Genomic DNA, 22,871 nt, shown 5'->3' with positions numbered 1-22,871 from the left:
CCCTAAAAATGCTCAGACACAGTGTGTGTGTTTAAAATAACGGCTAAGGCTTCAGGTCCTTTATTTAATTGAAGATATAAACCACAAAGGTCTGAGATCTCAAACTGGTGGGGGGATAAGAAATGAACAGAGTGCTGGAGGTAAAATAGATGGAATGGAAACACATGGATTGAGAGGAGGCCAGGAAAAACTGTTCAGTACCTGCTGAGCTCTTTTGAGCAGCAGTTTCTGACACTGCCCTCTGGGGCTTCTGGTAACTTTTGTTTTGAACTTAAATTGAATTTGCTGGTGGGGTGAGGTGTGTGGAAAGGTGGTGTGTTTTAAGGAGAGCTGTCTCAACCATGTTTTTCTCTTTTCCTGAAGGCCTCTGTTGGCCGGCAGAGCCCCAGGGTGGTTCCATACCCAGCCCGTGGTCTATGTCCTGGAGAGCCCTCCCTTCAGAGCGCTGCAGGTACCTCCAGCCCCACCTCCCTCTGCCTCCTGCTCTGCTTTCCAGAGGAAACAAAGTTTCTGTGATAATTTCCCTTCTCCTTGCAACATCTCCCCAGCCTGTTGGTTGATTCCCACGCCGTTTGACAGAGGAGGAAAGTGTTAAAGATGCCAAAGATCCTACAGGTGTCCATTTGGCCATTCTTCTTCTTGAGTAAGGGGTGATTACCTTGAGTAAGGGGAGATTACCTTGAGTAAGGGGTGATTACCCTTTCCCCCCCAATTTTTCCTCACTTTTATTCATGTATCCCAAGACCCCTTCCCAGATTTCACAGGATTTATCCTCAGGTGTGGTCATGGCAGGTATGGCAGAAAAGCATCTCATGGGGCTGCAAGGACAGAGAAGGGAGAAAGGGAAATCCATGAAAGTAGGAGAAAAAAAGGAATATTTGGACATTCTTGAGTAAGGAGTGATGCCAAAGCTCCTACAGGTGTCCATTTGGCCACTCTTCTTCTTAACTAAGGGGTGATTACCTTTTCCCCCCATTTTTCCTCCCTTTTATTGATGTATCCCAAGACCCCTTCCCAGATTTCACAGGATTTATCCTCAAATGTCATGGCACGTAAGACCCTGGCCAAGGTGCAATGGCAGTGGCAGCAATCCCAGAAAAGCATCTCATGGGGCTGCAAGGAGGGAGAAGGGAGAGAGGGAAATCCATAAAAGTAGGGGATAAAAAGGAATATTTGGCCATTCTTGAGTAAGGGGTGATGCCAAAGCTCCTACAGGTGTCCATTTGGCCATTTTAAATTAAGGGGTGATTACCCTAAAAATGCCTCTAGGTGAAGGAGAGGCTGCAATGTGTGCACACATATTGTGAGAATCCAGTGAGGACTGACACACAAATACTCAGAAAAGCTTCAAATTCAGCTTCCAGTCAGCTGTGGGACTCAAATGTGCACAGAACCTTTGTGCTGATGAAGTGAGTGCTACCAGTTGTGATCTCTGTTCTGCCTAATCTCTTCCTCTGGCTTATCATGCCTGCACACACACAAGAAGGGATCATCCCTGGCTTTGTTGTTGCATCTCAAGATGTGTTCCAAGTGTCCAACTCCTTCTGATCCCTGCAGTTGTGTCAATGGGCTCAGCTGATCATCGACTGAACCTGGCAGAGATCCTTTCCCAGAACTATGGTGTGAGGGAAGAAAGGGAGGAAGATGATGCTCAGGAGAAGCAGAAATCTTTAGAAGAGCTGGAGAAGAGTTTCAGTGCCTCTCAGGTAAAGGCAACAGGGGAGGGGAAGGGAAATTACCTGGAGGATTTGGTTGTTTGCTGTGTGAAGCTGTGGGTGGTCCCAGGGAGACCTGAGTGGAACACAAACTGTTCTTGGTGACAGGGAGTGTCTCTTCAGGCCAGGTACAGGGGATTTGCTGCTCCCCTTCCTCTGCTTAAATACCCTTGTGCTGTCTGGCACTTGTTTGAAATCTAGAATAAAAGATAAAGATATTTTTAAAAATGCATTGGAGTGAAATGTGACCATGTTCACAGGGGTCTTATGTTGAAGGAAGAGATGAGGATCTGACTCCGCGTTTCAGAAGGCTTGATTTATTATTTTATGATATATATTACATTAAAACTGTACTAAAAGAATGGAAGAAAAGGTTCTCATCAGAAGGCTGGCTAAACTAAGAATAGAAGGGAATGATAACAAAGGTTTGTGGCTTGGACAGAGAGTCTGAGCCAGCTGGGCTGATTTGCCAATAATTACAAACATCCACATGAGACCAATCACAGATCCACCTGTTGCATTCCACAGCAGCAGATAATCAATGTTTACATTTTGTTCCTGAGGCCTTTCAGCTTCTCAGGCAGGAGGAAAAAATCCTAAGGAAAGGATTTTTCATAAAAATATATCTGTTACAGTGAAAGTTCCTGGCTTTTCCATGCCTTTGAGAGGCACAGGTTACAGTGGGTCCCAGCAGTGTCACCTGAGACTTGCTCAGAGCCCCCAGAGGAGCTGAGCTGCCCTGTCTGTGTCCCAGCTGCTGTGCTGCCCTTGTGGTTGTTCTCTTCCTGATGCAGCTTTGTCCTCCTCTTGCTCAGAGCAGTGAAATGCCATTTGAGGAGCTGCTTGCACTGTATGGCTATGAGGCATCAGATCCCATCTCGGAGCAGGACAGTGAGAGCAATGACATCGCTCCCAACCTCCCTGACATGACTCTGGATAAGGTGAGAGCAGCTCTCTGCCTGGTGGCTGCACATGGGGTTGAGGTTTCCCCCATTTCAGAGGGCTTGGAAGGGGCCTGCCATGTTCTGGGGAGCACCAGGTGCAGAAATAAGAGTGTGAAGTGTTTAGAGAAGAAGGGACAAAGGATATCTGTTTCAAAATGTAGAAACTGTATGGAGCTTTGGTTACAAGTATTTGTACATTGATGGGGGTGTGTCAAGAGCCAGGGAAAGTCTGTATCCTCTTGTTCTAGCTCAAGTCTATAGAAAGTGGGGTTTTTTGGAGAGGGTTGGGGTTTTTTTTCTTTCTTCCTCCTTCAGGATTTTTGAGTTGTTTGCTGTGAGTGCAGCTCTACAGAAGGGGATGCTTGCTCATACTGTCTGCCTTCCATAGGAAGCCACTGATGACACTTGTTAAAGTGCTTCTAGGGAAAATAGTCTGGGTGTGGTAGGAGTGTGAGAGAGAATCTGTCTTTGGACAAGCTGTGGGAGGGTGAAGAGCTCTGTGGATGTGACCAATGCTGGCCAAAAAATGCTTTTACTCTAGTCCTCACTCCCTCTCTTATATTTTTTTTTTTAATTTAAAAATATTTTTCACTTTCTTGTTGTTGTTAAAAGGAACAAATAGCGAAGGATTTGCTTTCAGGGGAAGAAGAGGAGGAGACACAATCCTCAGCTGATGATCTGACTCCATCCGTCACGTCCCACGATGCTTCGGACTTATTCCCAAACCAGCCTGGCTGTATGTGTCACTAGTTCCTAAGTAGCTGCTGTTCACTTTTACATATGATGTGCAGGGGAGGGTGAGAATGCTTCTCTTAATTTTGTCAGTCTCCTGACATCAGATTTTCCACTTTTCCTCCTAGGGACTGTCTGCATGGCAGAGGCGTTACTGGGCTTTGGGTAGGACAGGACAGAGCGTTGATGAGCAGTGGGATGAGGGGAGAATTTGCTCAGAATACTCAGAGAGAGAGTGGGAATTGTTTTGCTGCCTGCTGTAATTGCAGTCTGAAAGATCAGTACCTCATCTGACACCTCTACAAGTGAATAAATTCAGTAGTAGTAATGGAGTGATGTGTTGTGGCAGTTCCTAAATGTTGGAATATGTGGGAAGCCAAAGCACGTGGCAGGGACTCTGCATGAAGTGATGTTATTTCTTCTGCTGTCTTGCAATAATAAGGAGTCTGAGCTTCCCCAAGTTGGCCATCCATGTGGCAAATGTCCAAATTCTTTTACCTAAAGTGAGAAAATTAAAATATAGGTAAGTCGTCATTGTAGACCATGCTGAAAGGGACTTTAGGACAGAAAATGAAGGGAAGGAGAGGGAATGTAAAGGAATAGAATAAAAAAATCCTAACTACAGATCTTTTCCTTTCCCACAAAGCAAACAACTTCCTTGCTGATGAAGACAAAGAGCCATGTTCATCACCATGTGCTTCCTCCATGGCTGAGGACTCAGAGGTGGATTCCATCCCATCCAATGAGTGTAAGAAGGTAAATGACCTGAGTGCATTGGGAAGGGGGACTCTTGAGTTGGAAAAATGCATGACACCAAAGCACTGTGTTATTTCCCCAATTGGCTTGCATTTTGTGGGGAGCAGTGGCAGATGTGGGTAACAAGAGGGGTTTTTAATACAATCTTGAAATTATCTTCTGATAAGGGAAGTCTGTTGTGCCTTGGTAAATTAAATCTGCAACCCTATAAAGGTGAAATGCTGTGCAGTATTCCCAGCAAGATTTACTGAGGGGGAACCACCTTTCTAAAGAGAGGAGCAGGTTTCCAAATTCATCTTGGCTGTGAAGGTTGCAGGAGAACCTCTGCATTGCTTTATTTCCACCCTTAGCTGCTTGCCATAGATCCTTTCCATTAAAACTATGTAAATGCTGAAGGTCCCCACAGTATTATCTGGTTGATAATAAATCTTCTTAGTTACCCTATCAAATAGTCAGGGTTCACCAGAAACAACAGTGACAGAGGGGGCTCCCAGTAAATAAATCAGCCTTGTAGTGGTGTAGCCCCTAAATCATGAAGTACAGCCTGCATGGAGCATTTCCCATTTCAATTTTCTCACCTCTCTCTTGTGGGATTTCAGGAGATCATGGTTGGACCTCAGTACCAGGCCACTGTTCCCATCCTCCGTTTGAACAGGCACAGGCAGAAAGGTAAGGCAGCCTCTTCTTTGTGCCTGGGCTGGGGTAGGGCTGCTGGCAGGGGGTTCTGATGGGCTCTGGATCTCCAGGCTGGGCAGCTTTCAATGCTCACATTCAGATTTACTGGCTGAGTTAATAGGGATGGGAGCACAGGGACAGAATTAGTGAACCTCCCTGAGATCTGGGTTGGTGTGACAGGTTTGCAGGAGGGGGTCTCAGCTGTTGCCAAAGAGAAGGAACACTCATCTGGGGATGCTCTGATTTATTCTGACATCTTCCTTAAGTAGTGAGCACCTCCAGTGCTCCCTGGAGATGATCTGTTTCTGATTTTGGGATGTCTGCAGAGCAGACAGAGGTGCCTTGATTTGCAGATTGTGTCCAATAATGAGTGCAGTATGAGTGCCAGCTTGTTGAGCTTCTGGACAAGAAAGCTAAACAGTTTTTATTTGCCAGGATTAATTAATCAAAACAGCAATCTTTGAGAATATGATAACAAAAACTTTTGTCAGCCAACCTTTCTGAAACAATGGAAGCAGGCTGAGCCTGTGCCAAAGGCCCTAAAAGAGATATAAAGAGCTTATCTGCCTCCAAAATCAGGAGGGAACAGGCAGTGCCTTGAGAGATGTTTGTCATCTCTGGTGCCAAATTGGAGCAACCAAGCAAAGATTTCCTCCCTCCTCTGTCTTCCCCATGCATGCCCGTGCAGACCACTTCTCAAAAAGCAGCAGAATTCTCTGTTTGATTATCTTATTTCAGTGCTTTTTCTGTTAGCCTATGAGAATGAAGATCAGCTGCTTTGGGACCCAAACATCCTCCCTGAGAGGGAGGTGGAAGAGTTCCTGTACCGAGCTGTGAAGCGCCAGTGGGACGAGCTGGCTGGCAGCAGCCTGCCTGAGGGAGAGGTGGTCAAAGACAACGAGCAGGTGAGCCCAGGGCTTCCTGCAGCCCACACAGACCCAGCAGGTGCTGGCCCAACAGTGTCATGTTCCCTACAGAGGGCAGAATAAGGTCAAACTCCAGTGATCCTAAGTGAGGGTGTGAAATACGGGTCCCCTCTACCCAAATCTCATAACCTTTTTGAGATTTATTTCACACCCAAGATAGCTCAGCTACTTTAGAAGGCATAAAATCAGCAGGATGGCTTCTGTGGTAATGTTGGAAACAAAAAGGTTGTAATAAAAGCCAAAATAGCAAAGCTCTTTACAGAGAAAAACCAAGTCAGGGCAAGAGGTTCTTGCTGCTGGTAAAACTCCTCACAAAAGCCATTAGTTTCTTTGTTCTCTTCTTTTTCTAGTAAGTTAGGTGGTACGTTTTGGCTTCTGTCCAGTTGAAGTGAAGTCCCCCAAGTCCTATAAGATGTCTTTCCACCTAATTGAGGAGAAAAACTTCTGAGCTTTTTTCCTTTTTAAGGGGACAAAGGATAGTTTTGTCACTCCATCAACGAGGGGCACATTCCTGTAAGGGTGTGTGCCCAGCTGTGCTCTGGGGAGGTTGGTTACTCTCCCATTGGGTGGACTGGGAAAGTCAGCAGATCAACCATTTCAGAGCAGCTGTGTTTACTTCAAGCTAGCCAGGTTAGATTCTGGTGGGATTGCATCTGTTGAGTGCCAGGGTTTGTTACCCAATGCCTTAAAAAGTGGGGTAATCTCTGCTGATGGTCAAGGTGGGGTTAGCAGCAAGGTGGCTCCTGGGAAATGGAAATTTTACAAGACAAATGTGAGTCATGAGCGGGCTGGTTTGTGGTGTGTTGCTCAGGAAGGTGCTGGGAGTGATTTCCTTCTGTTCCCCAGGCTTTGTATGAGCTGGTGAAATGCAACTTCAATGCAGAAGAGGCGCTGAGGAGGTTACGGTTCAACGTGAAGGTTATCAGAGGTAAGGACCCCCTTTTTTGGGTTCATCATGGCACCTAAAACTCCTTCTAGATTCTGCACATCTCCCCCAACTCTTTGTTTCCATCTCCCCCAACTCTCTTTCTTTGCTTCTCCCCCAACTCTCTTTCTTTGCTTCTCCCCCAACTCTCTTTCTTTGCTTCTCCCCCAACTCTTTCTTTCTTTCTTTCCATCTCCCCCAACTCTTTCTTTCTTTCTTTCCATCTCCCCCAACTCCTTCTTTCTTTCCATCTCCCCCAACTCTTTCTTTCCATCTCCCCCAACTCTTTCTTTCTGTTGCAGATGAGCTTTGTGCCTGGAGCGAGGAAGAATGTAGAAATTTTGAGCATGGCTTTAGGGTCCATGGGAAAAACTTTCACCTTATCCAAGCCAACAAGGTAAGGCTGCTCCCCCCAGGTGAGGAGCAGGGGAAGGAGGAAGGTGCTTGGGCACCACAGGTGTGTTTTGGGCCTGGGCTGACACAGGGAGTTCAGGATGGCCGAGTTCCAATCCCAGGCTTTGTGTTGACTCATGCCAGCAGGTGATGGGCTGTTCACTGCCCTGCTCTGCCTTATTTTCCAGGTGGGAGAAGTCACAAACACCACTGACCTGCATGAGTGATGTCAGTTAATTACTGATTAGCCCTTTCTGGAGTCTCAAAAGTTCTTTCCAAACTCTCAGCCCTTGCAGTACTTCTGTGAATGAGTGAGTTGAGCATGTGGATGTTTCGTAAAGTCCCCTGGGGTCCTCTAGAATGGCAGATGCTGTTGTAGGGAGAGCTGGGCCCCGGGACATGCTGCTGTGCTGGGAGTTGGCAGAACCAGAGAGTCCAGTTCTACCACTGGTTAATTGTAGGCATGTTGACGCTGGCCAGTGCCAATGGATGCAGGTTTGCTCTCTCTGCTAAGTGTGCTGCTGCTGGAAGCACAGGAAAGTCCTGCACGAGTGTGTGTGGCCCACAGGGGTCTGTGCCAGCAGCTGTGTGCTGTGGGGAGTTCCTTTCTCTTGGCCACCTCGGAAACCTCAGTACGTGCTTCTGTTCTGCAGCAATGTGTCCATAGCAATGTAAATCACCTGTAATGCACTTCTAACTTTCTGTGCTGGTTAAATGGGAATTTAGCTCCTTGCTCCAGGAGATGCAAAGGATGAGGGTGGGCTGTCCTGACTGGGGTGTTTCTCCTCAGGTCCGCACGCGGTCGGTGGGTGAGTGCGTGGAGTATTATTACATGTGGAAAAAATCAGAACGTTATGACTACTTCACTCAGCAGACTCGTCTAGGAAGGAAGAAGTACGTCCTCCACCCTGGAGCCACGTGCGTGGAATATTCTCACACTAAAATTAGTAATGTTAACCTCCCCATGAAGATTCCTGCTGCAAAGCACCTCCGCTTAACAGACTGCGCTTTCTTCTCCAGAAGGTTTCTGGGGTGGGAGGATGGAGGGATGCACGGGGAGTTCTCAGAGCACAAACACTCACTTGGTGTGGGGAGGGAAGATAAAAGAACTCTGAACTTTCTCATCCTTTTCTGTGTGTCAAAAGTAGTTTTGTTCCAAGCACATCCACAAAAGGCTGGGGACAGGGATTCAGAGCTGACTTAGAAAGAATTCTGCTTGATGAGGTTTTGGGAAGGGAGCTTTTTAAATTCCAAAATGTATTTATTTCTGGTGGTTTGGAACCTGAATTAATTTCCCTTTGAGGCAAATTCTTCCCTTTGAAATGTATGCTAATTACCGAAAGTACTTTTCAAAATACACCTTTTCAAAAAAGTTGAAACGGAAATCTCTTAATAGATCAAAATGAAATATTGAAGCTGAATCAATTAAAAATATCAGATGAAGGCTTAGAATTATTTTTTTTTTTAATTCTGATGCAACACAGGAAAATACCTGAAATCTTAAATCTTCCCAGGGTGGAAAAATATATTTCTCATCACTTGCTCTTTGCTGGCACACTGAGGACCCACCGCAGTCATTGCATGAAACTGGGTGTTCTCACCCAAACTGGGTGTTTGTTCATGGATTTATTTCCCTTTGGAACAGGCTGAAGCTCACAGAATTGGGGGCAAAGCTCTTTAGGAAGCTGGAGAGTTCATTTTGGTTTATCATGGGCTGGTCTTGGCCATGCTGTTACCTGAGATCACCTCCTCAGGGCTCTGAGAGCAGGGAGGGATGGACATTCATTCCAGTGATGTCTCTACAGTGCCATTGCTCTATTTGTTGATGGGTTTTAGTCCCAGTCACCTTTCTCCTGCCTGCTCAGCACCTGGTGGCAAGGCTCTCTCTGTTTCCCCACAGGGATTTCACTGACAATGACCTGGATGGGGTTGAAGTGGAAAACACAAATCGTTCTCGGAGCTCCCCACCAATTCCCTCTGCAGCTGGCTGCCTGGATGCTCACTTTGGGCAGGATCAGATAGCAATTGAGAGCACAGGTAATTCCTTTTTGTCTGTCTGCTATGGGGTTTTGGTGTCAGCAGGAGTCTTGTTTGTCTCTGCACTGACCAGGGGTGACTGTAAAACAGTTCTGGGCTAGGAGGGGTGGCCTAAATCATTCCCCAAACAAAAGGATCACCTGAATGAGCTGCTGCCAAAGCTCTGACACAGACAGCTCCTCCAGAGGCTGGGTTAAGGCCCCAGAAGTGAGGTGCAAGCTGCTTTCACACAGAGCTGGCTGTGAGAAGATCTCCAGGGAGCCCCACATGGGTTCATTCCCTCACTGTCCTCCTGCAGATGAAAGCTTTATGTTGGCAGCTCCCAGGGGTTGTTGGCACGAGGGGATAGGATTTAGGGTTTGGCTTATCTTGTAGTGTGTCTGTGAGGTTTCCTTTAATTTCCATAGAAACACTGATGGCCTCCCATCTGCTGTGGGCATCTTGCCTTCCCTCGGTGGGGGCTGATGGGGGAATCTTGGTTGCTGTAACAAAGAAACACTTGTGCCACCTAACAAATACCATCTTGGGCATTGTGGACTCACTTTGAATTTGACTTTCTTGTTCTTCTCTCTGTCCCCACCTGAGCAGAGCCCCTGAGCGTGGAGAGCACAGCCTGCAGCCTGGGCAGCATCAGTGAGTCAGGGCAGGGCTATGAATGCAGCACCCCCTCGGAGACAAACTGCTCCTTTGACCCCTCGGAGGAGACACCCTCAGGGGCTGTCCCTGTGCCCTGCCCACGTCACTCTGTCACCCCCTCCGAGCCCGAGCTCTTCGCTTTGCCACCCGCGGCACCAGGACTGGCAGAGAAGCAGGAAACGTTGCAGAACTCTGGTGAGACAATAACCATGGACTTCACTCTCCCTGCAGACATTAATGAGGAGTTGCCTTTAATTGCTGGAGCTGTGGATTTGGACAGAGACCCTGAGGCAGTGGTGGCCCCTGCTCAAGTGTCCTTATCGGTCACAGATTTCGGTCTCATTGGCATTGGAGATGTAAATACTTTCCTGACTGCTCATCAGGCTTGCCCAGCACCTGTGGCTCACTCAGAGCCTCTGTCACAGTGAAAGTCTCCAGTCACAAATTTGTCACAGACCCAGCAAGGACTTTGACCTGACTGAGTGAAATTCTGGAACTTCCACTGTCCTGTAGGGACAGTTTGGAGCTGTCGGTCGGAATCCGTCTTTCCATCCTCCTTGATCCAAGGCTACAGTGAAACCAAACACCTTTCTGCTCCAGTGTATCCTGACACAGTTGTGCAAAGTGGTGGCTGGCTTTCCTGAGTAGGGAGGTCCCTCACCCCCCTCCTGTGCTGGCCGTGTGTCACCCTGGGTGATGCCAGTTTGCTCAGACAGTCCCTGCCTCGGGATGGGGACGTGTCCCTTGGCCCCAGAGGGACAGTCTGAGGTGCTTTGAGAAGAGAGATGTGTCACCATCATGGTGAGGGTGCAGGCTGGGGGTCTGAGAGCCTGGGAGGGCTGCAGGGCAGTTTCCTGCAGAGATGGGCACGGTGATGCCAAGGGAGGCTGATCCCTCCTCCATGGGCAGCGTGCTGCAGAAGGAGCCACTCACCCTGTCCTCCTCCCAGCAGCCATGGACAGGACAGACACACAGCTGCTGATGGATGGAAACACTGCTGTGAGCAGTGAGTAAGGGGGTCATGCTGCTGACAAGTGCTTTGGATATGCTGGAGGGGGGAAAATAATCTAGGACATCTCCCATCACCTGTGCACAGCCCCTGGGACCACAGCAGGCTCAGGGAAGGGGTGGCCTGGCTGGCAGTGTCACCTTGAGTCCTGCCTGGGACACTATCCCAGGCTTTAGAGAGAGGAATGGGACAAGCTGGGCATTAAGGACCATGACAGCAGCTGGGCTGTCATGCCAGGAGCTCTGGCAGCAGCCACGTGTTCTGACTCTCCACCAGCTGCAAGTGGGACATGGCCTGGCCCAGCCCTTGGGCAGAAATGTCAGGTTTTGGAAGGGGGTGGCAGCAGCCACGTGTTCTGACTCTCCACCTGGTGGGACATGGCCTGGCCCAGCCCTTGGGCAGAAATGTCAGGGGTTGGAAGGAGATGCTGTGTGTGCAGCAGCATCGTGTGCACTCGAGTCCTTCTCACCTCCCTGTGCAGTGCTGGGCCAGGGAGAATTTCTGTGGGGAGGAGCAGGAGGTTGTGGACTCAGAGTGCTGCTGGCCAAGAGCTGCTGCTGCTGCTGGCAGGGGATGACCTGATCTTGTCTGGGCTGAAGTGCCAGAGGGTAGAATGCAGGTGAAAACATCTGTAACTTCCCAGTTTGTTCCAGCAGTTTGTCAGCAGAGGGAGGAGGTTGCTCAGCTCCCAGGGTGTCTGGGATGTGGGTGTTAGCACAGTCCCACAGCATCCCTGTGCCACAAAACAGGCTGTGCTGAGAGGAAGGTGTGTCTTCTCTTGCCATGGAAGGTGCCAGGTGCTGTGCAGAGCCCCAGGAGCCTGTCCTTGGCTGTGCTGGAGTCCAAAGCTGCTTCAGTTCCCAGGTGTGTTGCAGGTGTGGGGTTGGCCATGGCTCAGTTGTTCCCATTCCCTTTTTCCCATGCAGGGAATTCTCTGTGCTCACCTGCTGGGCAAAGCTCCCACAAGAGCTGTGTTTCCTCCAGCTGTCCTCTGCAGCTGGGAAGGGGCTTGGGTTGAGGGTTTTGGTGAATTTGGGGCTGTGATTTCGGTACATTTGGCAGGTACCTAAACCCAGGAGGCTGCACCTTCCTTTACCTGGCTCTGGGAAGTTGTGCCCAGCCCTGCAGCAGGAGCAGGAAGACAGCATCAATGGGATGTCAGGATTGGAGCTTGTCTCACCTCCTAAGGCCCAGATGTGGTCTGTGTGCTTTGGCAGGGGTTTGCTTTGGTGCCCAGCTCTGTGCTGAGCCCCAGGCATGGCCAGAGGTGCTGAGCAGGGGCCTCCCCCTGTCCTCTGCTGGGAACAGAGAGCAAACACGAGTGCCTGCTCCACAGTGGAACTGCCCAGGCTGTGATTCCCCTTTCCTGGGGGTGAGAGGAGGCTCCTTGGCTGCAGGGAGAAGAGGAGGCAGGGTGAGAGCTCAGGCAGCCCTCCCAGGGAGGGCCAGGCCTTGGCATCTCCTCCATAGGCTGAGAACATTCTTACTTTTCCTGAAACCATTTTTTCTTTTGGTTTATTTCAAGCCCTAGTGAAAGGAGAGGGGAGCTGGCTGAGGCAGAAATCTCTCGATGTCCTTCAGTGTTGTTTACAGATTTGCATGGGGTCTTTCAACATGAGTGCAGCGCTTTTTCCACATAACTTTGAGGGAGAGGGGTGAGAAAGGCTGGGACAGGGAGGGGGTTTGGTTCTGGTTGGTTGTTTTTTTTTTTTTTTTTTTGGTTGGGGTTTTCTTTTTTCCTTCTTACAAAGCACATTCACTTTGAGCCGCTCCCAATGCTGGACTCTTTTCTCCCTTGCCCCCCAGCCCTACACTGTGAAGTGACACTGCCTTGAAGACCCCTCGCCATTATTTATTTAATTAAAAACCTAATTTGAAAGTGAGTCAGAAGTCTGTCTTCTTTTTAGAGGCCAAGATGCAGCAGTCCAGCGTACAATGATGACAAAGCAAGAACAGAGGTCCCTGCCTCTGCTGTCTGATCCTCTCCTGCCCTCCACAAGCGCTCTCCTCCAGGCAGGGCAGGATTCCCTGTGCCAGGGGTGCCATCCCAGCCTGGGAGGAGGCCCAAAGTTTTCCCTCCCTGTGCTGGAGCTGGAGGGAGCTGTTTGTTCCTCTCACAGGTCCCCCAAATGCCGGTGCCAGGGCTGGGGTGTTGAAATGCAGGGGTGCCTCCAAACTTCAACCAGAACAAGCTCCTAGAGGCAAGTGGAGTGTTCCTGCTGCAACTGCGTTGTGTTTTCCCACCACAGTCCCTCTGTTCCATCACAGACTCCTTAAATTCTCTTCTCTTGCTTCTGCCTGTCCTGAGGCTGCCCTGAGGGCTCCAGCTCTGCCCAGACACGAGGCAGAGTACCAGGTGGGTACGAGGGTGGGCACAGCCCAGGGCAGGAGGGACAGGAGCGGGTTCCTCCCTTCTTTAAGGCCCCGATGAGCAGCGGGAACCTCGGGTTGGAGTTCGGCTGGGACCGCGATCCCTCCTTGGCATCCTTGGACACCAAACGCTGGTTTCAGCCCTGCGTGACCCGAGGCGGTGAGAGCAGCAGGACCGGATCTCCAGGACATTAAAGACCCCGGGACAGGGTCCTGGCCGGATTCCGCAGTTCCCCAGGGTCCGGGCTGGATTCCGCAGCTCCGGGGCCGGGTTCGGGCTGGATTCCGAAGCCCTCCGGGATCCGGGACAGGCTCCGGGCCGGTTCTGCCGCCCCCGGGATCCGGGGCAGATCCGGGCCGGTTTCCCCGGGCCCGGCTGCAGCGGCGGCACTCGGACAGCAGAGGGCGACACCGCGCCACGCCCGGGCCCGCCCGCTCCCCGCGGGACCCGCCCGGAGCCACCGGAGCCGCCCGGGCCCCGCGACACCCCCGGGACCGGCCCGGTCCCGCTCCGCTGTCACATCTGTGTCCCCACGGTGGCCCGGCCCGGGGCGTTTAATCTTCACATCTTCGACACAGCCTGGGCATCCACCCAGCTCTCCTTCCTCGGGGCTCTCAGTTTGCTTGGGGTCTGCAGGCAGCGTGTGTGGGGCAAATCCTGCCCCAGCCGTGTGCCAGGAACCCCGCGGCACCGGGGCACATCAGGGCAGGGGAAAGCTGTGACAGAGCCGCTCCGTGGTTCTGTTCCCCCTCCTGGAACTCGAGAGTATTCCCAGCTCTCTCGGCTTCCCACAAACAGCCTTGACATTCCGCGCAGGCCGCTCAGCCGCGCTTCAATCGCCCGCATTATCAGCCATGGGTGGTTTCTGTGTTATTTGTTTCCTTCCCGACATCCGGCCTGGAGCAAACAGCCGGGATGCGACAGTCCCTGCTCCCAGCGGGGAATTGCTGCGCTCCAGCCCTTGCTCCTGTCCCCATTCTGGGTTTCAGCACGTCCCCAAACCCACCGGGAAGCACCGGGAGCCCCCAGGACGTCGGAGGCTCAGAAAATACAGCCAAATATCTCAGCGGCTAAATCAGCTCGCCCTGTGTGCTCACCCCGGTGTGTGATCATCCACAGGCTCCTGGACATCCCTGCTTCCCCTCAGGAACCCATCTCGGACCGAGCCAAGCCGCTTTGTCCAAGACTGTCCCGTCTGTACAAACCCCCGCCAGCGCACCCAGCGCATTTCAGTGGCAGAATTTTCCTTTTTCTCCCTCTTTTTCTCCTCGGGACATAGCCCCGAGGCGGGTGGGACTCGAGCGGCTCCCGAAGCGGCCTCGCTCGCTTTCTTCTCCCCCTTCCCCTCGGTAGGGAGCCGGGCCAGGCGGGGTGGGCACCGGGGGGCTCCGGAGGGCCGAACACCGGAACGGGGCCGGAGGAAACGGCGGGGAGCGAGCGGGGTTTGGCTCCAGAGGGGTCCCGGCCCCACCGAGCCCCACACCTGCCCCGGGCCCGCCGCTGCCGCCCCGCCCCGGCCCTGGGCGGGGGCACCGGGCCCCGCCCCGCCCGGACTTTACCTCCCGGCCGGGCCCGCGCCGTTCCGGGCCATGTGAGGCGCGGGGCCGGGCCGCGGGGCCGCAGCGGCTGCGGGATGGAGCGCAGGAAGGTCTTCGTGGCGCTCGACGTGCTGTGCCTGGCGGTCGGTGAGGGCTCCGTGCCGGTGCTCTGCCCGCCGCGGGCGGCTCCGGAGCGGCTCCGGTGGGGCTGGGCTGGGGCCAGGTCCGCCGGAGGTACCGGGGCTCCGCGATCCCGCCGCGCTCTGCCCGGTGTCCGCCACCTGTCCGGCGGGGTCCGGTGCTCCGGGCCTCCACCGGGACCCACCGGCGGCGCTGGCGCCTCCCGCCCTACCCCAACCGGGACCCTCCCGGTTCTCGGGGCTGTTCCCTTTTCCGGGAACGGTCCCAAGGGAGGGTGGGAGCCCGGTCTGTCGCTGTCCGGGACGATCCCTCGGCTCGGGCGGCACCGAGACGGCTCCGCCGCCGCCCTGGCCGCCTGCCCGCCGCCGAGCGCGGCGCTCCGCGGGGCCGGTGGGTTCGGAGCGCCCCTTTAGGACCCCCCTGCTCCTTCCAGTGCCGGTAAATGTTTCTAAAAGTGCCGTGCAAGGAAGTAACGAATTAAGACGGACTAAAAATAAAGGCCCGGCTTGGGATCGCGGCTGGAGCTTCCCCGGCTGCGGGGCGGCGGCACAGGCCGGGTCCCGGTTTCCCCTCCCGTGGGCCGGCCGGTGCTTTATATTTTTAGGGGAGCTTTTTCTGGAGTATGAAATTATCCGGGAGGAAAATTGGTGTCTAATTTGAGCTGAAAATGGACGTCTGAGGTGTGCGAGGAGGGAGGAGGGACTGGGGCCGGTTCCGTGCCCCCGGCGGGGGTGGCGGGGCAGCCCCCGGTGCTTCATCCCCCGCGGTCCCTCCCGTTCGCTCGGTGGGAGCGGGGACGGGCGGGGACAAAGGTGCGGGCTCCCGGGAGACGGAGGAACAAGGGGAGGCGGAAACCACCGGGAAAGGCGGAACTGGGAGAGGAGCCCGGCCTAAGGTGGCCTCCGGGGAGGGGGGGGGCGCTTCCCTGGGGAGCGTCCTGGGCTCGTCCTTGGCTGTCCCTGAGCAGGGATGGAGCAGGGGCTGGCACGACTGATATGCCACACAGAGACCCCAAAACCCCTCTGGATCTGGGGGTACTTCCGTCCTGGGTGAGCTCACAGCTGCCCCAGCGTGCTGTGTGGAAAATCCTCCTTGTCCAGGCTGACCCAGCCAGCACAGCCTCTCTGCAGAGCCCGCAGGAGCTGGGGGAGAGGAGAGGCTGACAGGAGGATGAGGGGAGCAAGCCAAGTGCAGTGAAGTCCTGTTGTGCCTGGGTTGGGTCATGTTCAGCATCTCCCAGTGCTGCCTCTCCTGGAGCTGCTGTGGGACCATCTGGGGGCCCTTCCCTGCCATAAAACACGTTTACAAGATGCCTGTGCTCGTTAATTTTATCAGCTCTGTCCCCCCAGGCTGGGCAGTGTGAGGAGAGGGCACAGGCTCGGTTCTTGCCCCTGCTGTGCCTGGGGAGGAGCGGGGCAGCCCTGGGGGCTCCGTGGGTGCCCGTTTGTGGCTGTCCCCTGTGGTATCTGGGTGCTGCAGGCATCTGGGAGCTCTGATAGGGCCCTATCGCTCTCAGGGCAGTGCGCTGGTGGGTTCAGGTCCTGCTGCCCTGGGTACAGGTGGCTCAGGAATTCATTCTTTGGGGGGATCCCTCCCTGGCATCGAGGAGCAGAGACTTAGGGGTGAGAGATGCGTGCTGGCTGCTGTCCCCAGCCCTCACCTCTGTGTGCCTTGCAGCGTCTCTGCCCTTCATCATCCTCACTCTGGTGAACTCCCCCTACAAGCGAGGCTTCTACTGCAACGATGACTCCATCCGTTACCCCTACAAGGCTGACACCATCACCCACGGCCTCATGGCCGGGGTCACCATCAGCTGCACTGTCATCATCGTAAGGAACTGCCACCCCTTCCCTCCAGGACAGGGTCAGGTTGTATCTGGGGGCTCAGCAGAGCCACCTCCAGAGCTCTGAATGGGCAGCAACACCCTCAGCTGAGCCCTGCTCTGCTTTGGAGTGGGGAGAGACGCATCCCATGGGATGGAGAGAGGGTCTGTGGGCTCCTGTGCAGGTGGATGCCAGGGTGGATGCTCTGCCACAAACCCAAAGCATCCTGCACCCCTGGGGAGCTGCTCAATAGCCCCCAGCCCTCACGTCTGCACCCCTGGGAGCTGCTCGTTGTGACTGTGTTCACAGGGGTCTCAGGTTGAGGGAAGAGATGAGGATCTGACTTTATGGTTTAGAAGGTTTGATTTAGTATTTTATGGTATATATTACATTAAAACTATACTAAAAGAATAGAAGAAAGGATTTCATCAGAAGGCTAGCTAAGAATAGAAAAAGAAAGAAGAATCATAACAAAGGTTTGTGGCTCAGACTCTGTCCAAGCCAGCTGACTGTGATTGGCCATTAATTAGAAACATCCAACATGGGCTAATCAAAGATCCATCTGTTGCATTCCACAGCAGCGGATAATCAATGTTTACATTTTGTTCTTGAGGCTTCTCAGGAGGAAAAATCCTAAGGAAAGGATTTTTCATTAAAGATGTCTGTGACAGCTCACAGCCCCCAGCCCTCACCTCTCCCCCTGCTCTCTGCAGATCTCATCAGGGGAGGCATACCTGGTCTACACCGAGCGTCTCTACTCCAAATCAGAGTACAACAATTACCTGGCTGCCCTCTACAAGGTGGTTGGCACCTTTCTCTTCGGGGGAGCCATCAGCCAGTCCCTGACTGACCTGGCCAAGTACATGATCGGCCGTCTGAGGCCAAACTTCCTGGCTGTGTGCAACCCTGACTGGTCCAAGGTGAACTGCTCCATCTATGTGCAGCTGGAGAATGTGTGCCAGGGGGAGAGCAGGAATGTCACCGAGTCCAGGTGAGCCAGGGTGACACAGGATGGGTCTCTGCCACCTGCTCACAGTGGCAGCCCCAGGGCAGGAGTCTTGTGGGGACCAGCTGGGGGCTCGCTTGTTCACAGGATGAGGGAAGAGATGAGAATGTTGACTCCATGTTTCAGAAGGCTTGATTTTTATTTTATTTATTTTATTGTTTATTTTGATTTTATTTTATTATATATATGATATTAAAACTATACTAAAACTATATTATATATATAATTTAATATATACATATATATATTAATATTATATATGTATATATTATATATGTAATAGATATATATTTATATATTATATATAATATATAGATATTTATATATTATATATACATATATAATGATATATACTATATATAATATATACTATATTATATACACTATATTATATTAAAACTATACTAAAAGAATAGAAGAAAGGATTTCATCAGAAGGCTAGCTAAGAATAGAATAGGAATTAATAACAAAGGCTTGTGACTGATTGAGACAGTCTGGACAGCTGGACTGTGATTGGCCATTAATTAGAAACAGCCACATGAGACCAATCACAGATGCACCTGTTGCATTTCACAGCAGCAGATAATCATTGTTTACATTTTGTTCCTGAGGCCTCCCAGCTTCTCAGGAGAAAAAATCCTAAGGAAAGGACTTTTCAGCAAATATCATGGCTACACTCACTCATGGCCTGACCCATCCCTTTTTGCCCCACAGATTGTCCTTCTACTCAGGACACTCCTCCTTTGGGATGTACTGCATGGTGTTCCTGGCGGTGAGTGCTGTGCCATGGAGCCCCTGCATCTCCCACACCCCAAATCCCCCATCCCTGGGGGGCTGCTGACCCTGCCCTGGCTGAATCCTCCCTTCTCTGCCCCCCAGCTGTACGTGCAGGCCCGCCTGGTGGGGAAATGGGCCCGGCTGCTTCGTCCCACCATCCAGTTCCTCCTCATCGCCTTCGCCATCTACGTGGGCTACACGCGGGTGTCCGACTACAAACACCACTGGAGCGACGTGCTGGTGGGGCTGCTGCAGGGGGCTCTCATTGCCGTCCTCATTGTGAGTGTCCCTCTGCAGCCTCCTGTCCCTCCTGCCTCTGGGAGCCCCTCAGGAACCCCGGCAGACAGCGGGGGACACTCTGTGCCCCGAGGGTGCTGGGAGCAGCCAGGCTGGTCAGAAGAGACACCAGAGACATCAGGAGAGGATAAAAGGGCTGACTCTTAGCAGGGGTTAATCCAAGGTTTTATTTGGAGCTCCCACACCTCGGGGGGCTCCTGCTGAGAGCCTCCAGAGAGGTGCCAAGGTTGCATTTAAAAGGAGGTGGAAATCTAAAGTAGATAACGTTTACTGACCAATAAGAAAAATTAAGGTATGGATAATGGGAAATGGACATTTAGGTCAGTGTATGGGGTAACACTTAGGGGGCTGACCCCTGGCCTCTGGGTAATCATTTGATGTCCTGGAGGAAAGTTCTAGATGGAGGGGATGGGATGCTGAGTCAGGGAGAGAGCCAGGGTGGGATTTGGGGGTGATCTCGGCAAAGGAAAGGGATCACACAGGTAGAGGGAGGGGGTACATTTGGGAAAAATATGGGGATACAAAAACAAAACTATTACAAAGGATAAAAACACACTACAACGAGCTCATAAGCTCCTGCCTGGCCTGACCAAGTGTCCCCAAACCATTTTTTTTTCAGGTTCACTACGTCTCTGACTTCTTCAAGCAGCGTCCGCCCCGGCAGTGCGAGGAGAAGGACCCGGAGCGCAAACCCAGCCTGCCCCTGACCCTGACTGACCCTGACCACAATCACTACAGCTACAGGGGAGCCCCGTGAGCCAGCCCTGCCCCTTGCCGTGCTCCTGGCTCTGGGCACAGCTGGCTCTGGGCACAGCTGGCTCTGCCTTCACCATTGGCCCCACGGCTCCGGTGCCTCTGGCTGTCACTGACACGGGTGGGACAGCCCTGCCCGCTCCCACGTGCCCATGGCGCTGCCAGCACCCTGCCCATGGGGAGGGGATGTCCTCCCCATCTGTGCACCTGAGTCACACCCCAAGGCTGCTGTCCCAGCCCTCTGTGAGGAGGGAGGGAGGGAGGGGAGGGTGGCACGTGGGGGTGGATTTTGGGTTTATTGGGCTGGCGGAGCACAACAGCAAACTCCTGGGGTGGGAAGGCTGAGCTTGCCTGGGCCCAGTGTGTGTTGTCCCTGTCAAATGATCCAGCCGTACACAAGTACAAATCCTCACGGGCACAGAGGGAGCAGGAGGGCTAGCTGTAGTGTTTTGGAGAGGATTAAAGCAATCCAGAGCTCTTCTCTGCTCCATTGATTATCTTTAAGAGCAGCCCTGCCCGCCAGCAGCTGCTGAGAGCAGAGGGTGCCTGGGCAGGCTCTTCTCTGGCTGTGCCCAATTCTGCAGTGCTGGGAGCCAGAGCTGTTTGCCCCCTGCCTGCTTCACGCCTGGCTTGGGCAAGGAGCTGCTGCTCCAGCCTTTGTCCCTCCTGCAGCTTCAGCTGATGCTTTAGAGTGTGTGGCGGGGCTAGGGGAGACATTTTCTGTGGTAAAGGAAAATAAAAATGGGGATGTGGAGCTGTCCAAATGTCCTGGGAAAGCAGGGGCAATGGGTACAGAGCAGTCCCATCACTGACACGTGGCTGCCTCCAGCACTGCAGTGCTGTGGGTCTCTTTTTAAAGTACGTGCATTTTCATTATGATGTTGTTTTTAAATTAGATCATCCTTAAAGAATGTCTGTGTCAGGCTTGTTGTCTTTCTTTTCATGGATGCTCCTGGCCTTGGAGTGGATGGGTTTAAGTGTTTGGGGTTTTTATTTCCTACAGAAAGGTGTCTGAAGCCCCTCAGATGTAGGTGGGTGTGATGGTGTTCACAGGGGTTCCTGGATGAACCAGCCAGATCCATCCTGGTGCTGTGTCTCTGCTTCAGCTCGTGCAACTGAAGAACGAGTCTGGACTCTTCACTTTTTGGTCTTGAGGTTGTTTATTAATTCTTATCCTATAATATTTTCTTTCTGCCCAGCCGAGGTCTGCTCAGCAGGGCAGCCACAGGCACTCTCTGTGTTGTCCTTTTATACCACAAACTATGTATAACATATTTGCCCTTAATTCCCAATATCTATCACCTATGTTAGACAGTGCACTTGTACTCCAAACCAATCCCAAAGTGCCACCATCACTGCAGAAAATGGAGAACAAGAAGAAGGAGAAAGGGTAGACATGCCCAGATTCCTCCATCTTGTCCCCATGACCCCCATACCAAAAATCCTAAAATCTACCTTTTCACCCTGTGATAATTTTATTATTATACTATTCAAACTTCTGTTACTTTCAGGTCCTCATGCAGAGTTGGCAGCTTGCTCCAGGGGTCAAAATCAAATCCCCGGGTGCTCTGGGCTGTGTGCCAGGGTCTCTGAGCCCCCCAGCAGGGTTCTGGGCACCCAGAGGGATGCGCTGAGTCCTGACAGTGCTGCCCTGATCCAGGAGCCTCCTGCACTCCCCAGCCCTGCGAGGGAGGAGGGAAGGGAAAGCAGGGAGAGGCTCCTGGAAAAAGTGACGCTGTGTGTGCCTGCAGCTCCTTGGCTGGGGGAGGCAGGGAGGGATTTGGGAGCTTGGAGCAGCTGCCCTGTGTCCCTCTGCTGCCCAGGGGCTGGGACAGGTGACAGGGCCAGGCTGGGGGGTCCTGGGGGCACAGGGAAGGCATGAGGGGCAGAGAGGCAGCACCTGGAAGCCTGAGGGTGCCCCCAGTCCCTTTGGGGTGGGATGGGCAGTGCCAGGGTCAGCTCTTGCCCATGCTGAGTGCAGCTCCTCTGTCCTGCTGGGATCAGAGGGAGCCCCGGGCTGGCTGCGTGCTGTTGCTGTGCTTGTGCAGTGTGGGTGACTCCAGTCTAGACAAGCCCTGATCAAAAACAACCTCCCTGCGTGCAGGGAACTCCCTTTCCCTGACACTGCTTCTCTATTTTCCTCCAGAGCTTTCTTCCCACCACCACCACTTCCCAGGGTCCTTCCCCCATCCCAGCCCTCCAGGCTGGTTCTTTAATGTCTGTTGGTGTGAAATAAAGCTGGAGGAAGTGCCAGGGTTTGCAAACAAAGCCCTGCAGAGGCTCAGCAGCTCCTGGAGGCACAACCCAGGTTTGGGAGCTGCCTGCTTGATTTTCCTTTGGTTTATTACGGTGCCCAGCAACTGCCCCAGTTCCTGGCACTGCCTCGACAGCTCCCGTGCCCAGCCAGGAGCGTGCCTGCTCCTGATTGCGCCCCTTGGATGCAGCTCTGGAAAAACCAGCCAGGCCACAATGCTGCAGCGTGTGGTGCTCCCAAGGGCAGGGCTGGCTCTGCATCCCCAGCTCGCAGCTGTGCCCTGCTCGGGGATGGGCTGAGACCTGACCAAACTCGTGGCACGCCAAGCCACATGCGAGAGCTGCAGGAGCTCCCAAACCCTGTCCAGGCACGGCTGCCCGCTCCAGGTGTGTGTGATGGTGTTCACAGGGATGGGAGAAGCGATGAGGATCTGACTCCACGTTTCAGGAGGCTTATTTATTATTTTATGATATATATTACATTCAAACTATACTAAAAGAATAGAAGAAAGGATTTCATCAGAAGGCTAGCAAGGAATAGAAAGAAATGGAATGATAATAAAATCTTGTGACTGACCAGAGAGTCCGAGACAGCCGAACTAGGGAAAAGGGAAAAGGAATGTTCCTCACTCAGGGTCACCACTTGTAGTGGTGCTCACAGGGGTCCCAGGATGAGGGAAGAGATGAGGATGTGACTCCATGTTTCAGAAGGCTTGATTTATTATTTTATTATATATATGATATTAAAACTATACTAAAAGAATAGAAGAAAGGCTGGCTAAGAATAGAAAAGGAAAGAAGAAGAATCATAACAAAGGCTTGTGGCTCGGACTCTCTGTGATTGGCCATTAATCAGAAACAATCACATCACACCAATCACAGACCCACCTGTTGGATTCCACAGCAGCAGAAAATCAATGTTTACATTTTGTTCCTGAGGTCTCTCAGCTTCTCAGGAGGAAAAATCCTAAGGAAAGGATTTTCCATAGAAGATGCCTGCTCCAGGTGTGCTCCCTGGCCTGTCTCTGCAGGGACAGGGGTGCTGGCAAGGAGCCTGTGCTGGCTCCTCAGCCCCAGAGCTCCTGGGAAGGCAGAGCAGGTCCCTTGTGTGCTGTGAAATTTGGGATCCATCCTAGACCTGCTCAGCGCTGCTGCCACTTCCTT

General features: G+C 52.5%; 2 protein-coding genes across 5 annotated transcripts; both read left to right on the top strand.

The window, feature by feature from the left end:
• The first annotated feature begins 230 nt into the window (after positions 1 to 230).
• On the top strand, positions 231 to 12,390 carry MIER2 (MIER family member 2). Of its 2 annotated transcripts, XM_058821074.1 has the most exons (13): positions 231 to 451; positions 1,558 to 1,706; positions 2,531 to 2,656; positions 3,272 to 3,395; positions 4,038 to 4,147; positions 4,747 to 4,816; positions 5,576 to 5,727; positions 6,595 to 6,676; positions 6,976 to 7,070; positions 7,857 to 7,984; positions 8,967 to 9,103; positions 9,692 to 11,071; positions 11,160 to 12,390. In XM_058821074.1, the coding sequence occupies exons 2-12, from the start codon at positions 1,566 to 1,568 to the stop codon at positions 10,165 to 10,167; spliced, it is 1,641 nt and encodes a 546-aa protein (XP_058677057.1). In that variant the 5' UTR covers positions 231 to 451; positions 1,558 to 1,565; the 3' UTR covers positions 10,168 to 11,071; positions 11,160 to 12,390. The 2 variants fall into 2 exon arrangements, with proteins under 2 accessions (XP_058677057.1, XP_058677058.1); XM_058821075.1 differs by lacking the exons at positions 8,967 to 9,103; positions 9,692 to 11,071; positions 11,160 to 12,390 and having other exon boundaries at positions 5,561 to 5,727; positions 7,857 to 8,495.
• A 2,264-nt stretch (positions 12,391 to 14,654) lies between these two features.
• PLPP2 (phospholipid phosphatase 2) lies at positions 14,655 to 19,697 on the top strand. 3 transcript variants are annotated; one of them, XM_058821027.1, is made up of 6 exons: positions 14,655 to 14,804; positions 16,476 to 16,627; positions 17,335 to 17,612; positions 18,342 to 18,399; positions 18,507 to 18,683; positions 19,321 to 19,697. In XM_058821027.1, the coding sequence occupies exons 1-6, from the start codon at positions 14,753 to 14,755 to the stop codon at positions 19,456 to 19,458; spliced, it is 855 nt and encodes a 284-aa protein (XP_058677010.1). In that variant the 5' UTR covers positions 14,655 to 14,752; the 3' UTR covers positions 19,459 to 19,697. The 3 variants fall into 3 exon arrangements, with proteins under 3 accessions (XP_058677010.1, XP_058677012.1, XP_058677011.1); XM_058821029.1 differs by having other exon boundaries at positions 14,741 to 14,800; XM_058821028.1 differs by lacking the exon at positions 14,655 to 14,804 and adding an exon at positions 14,874 to 15,236.
• Positions 19,698 to 22,871: the final 3,174 nt, after the last annotated feature.

This window comes from Ammospiza caudacuta, chromosome 28, assembly GCF_027887145.1.
Source record: "Ammospiza caudacuta isolate bAmmCau1 chromosome 28, bAmmCau1.pri, whole genome shotgun sequence".
Classification (NCBI taxonomy): domain Eukaryota; kingdom Metazoa; phylum Chordata; class Aves; order Passeriformes; family Passerellidae; genus Ammospiza; species Ammospiza caudacuta.
This window is presented reverse-complemented; position numbering and strand designations above follow the sequence as displayed.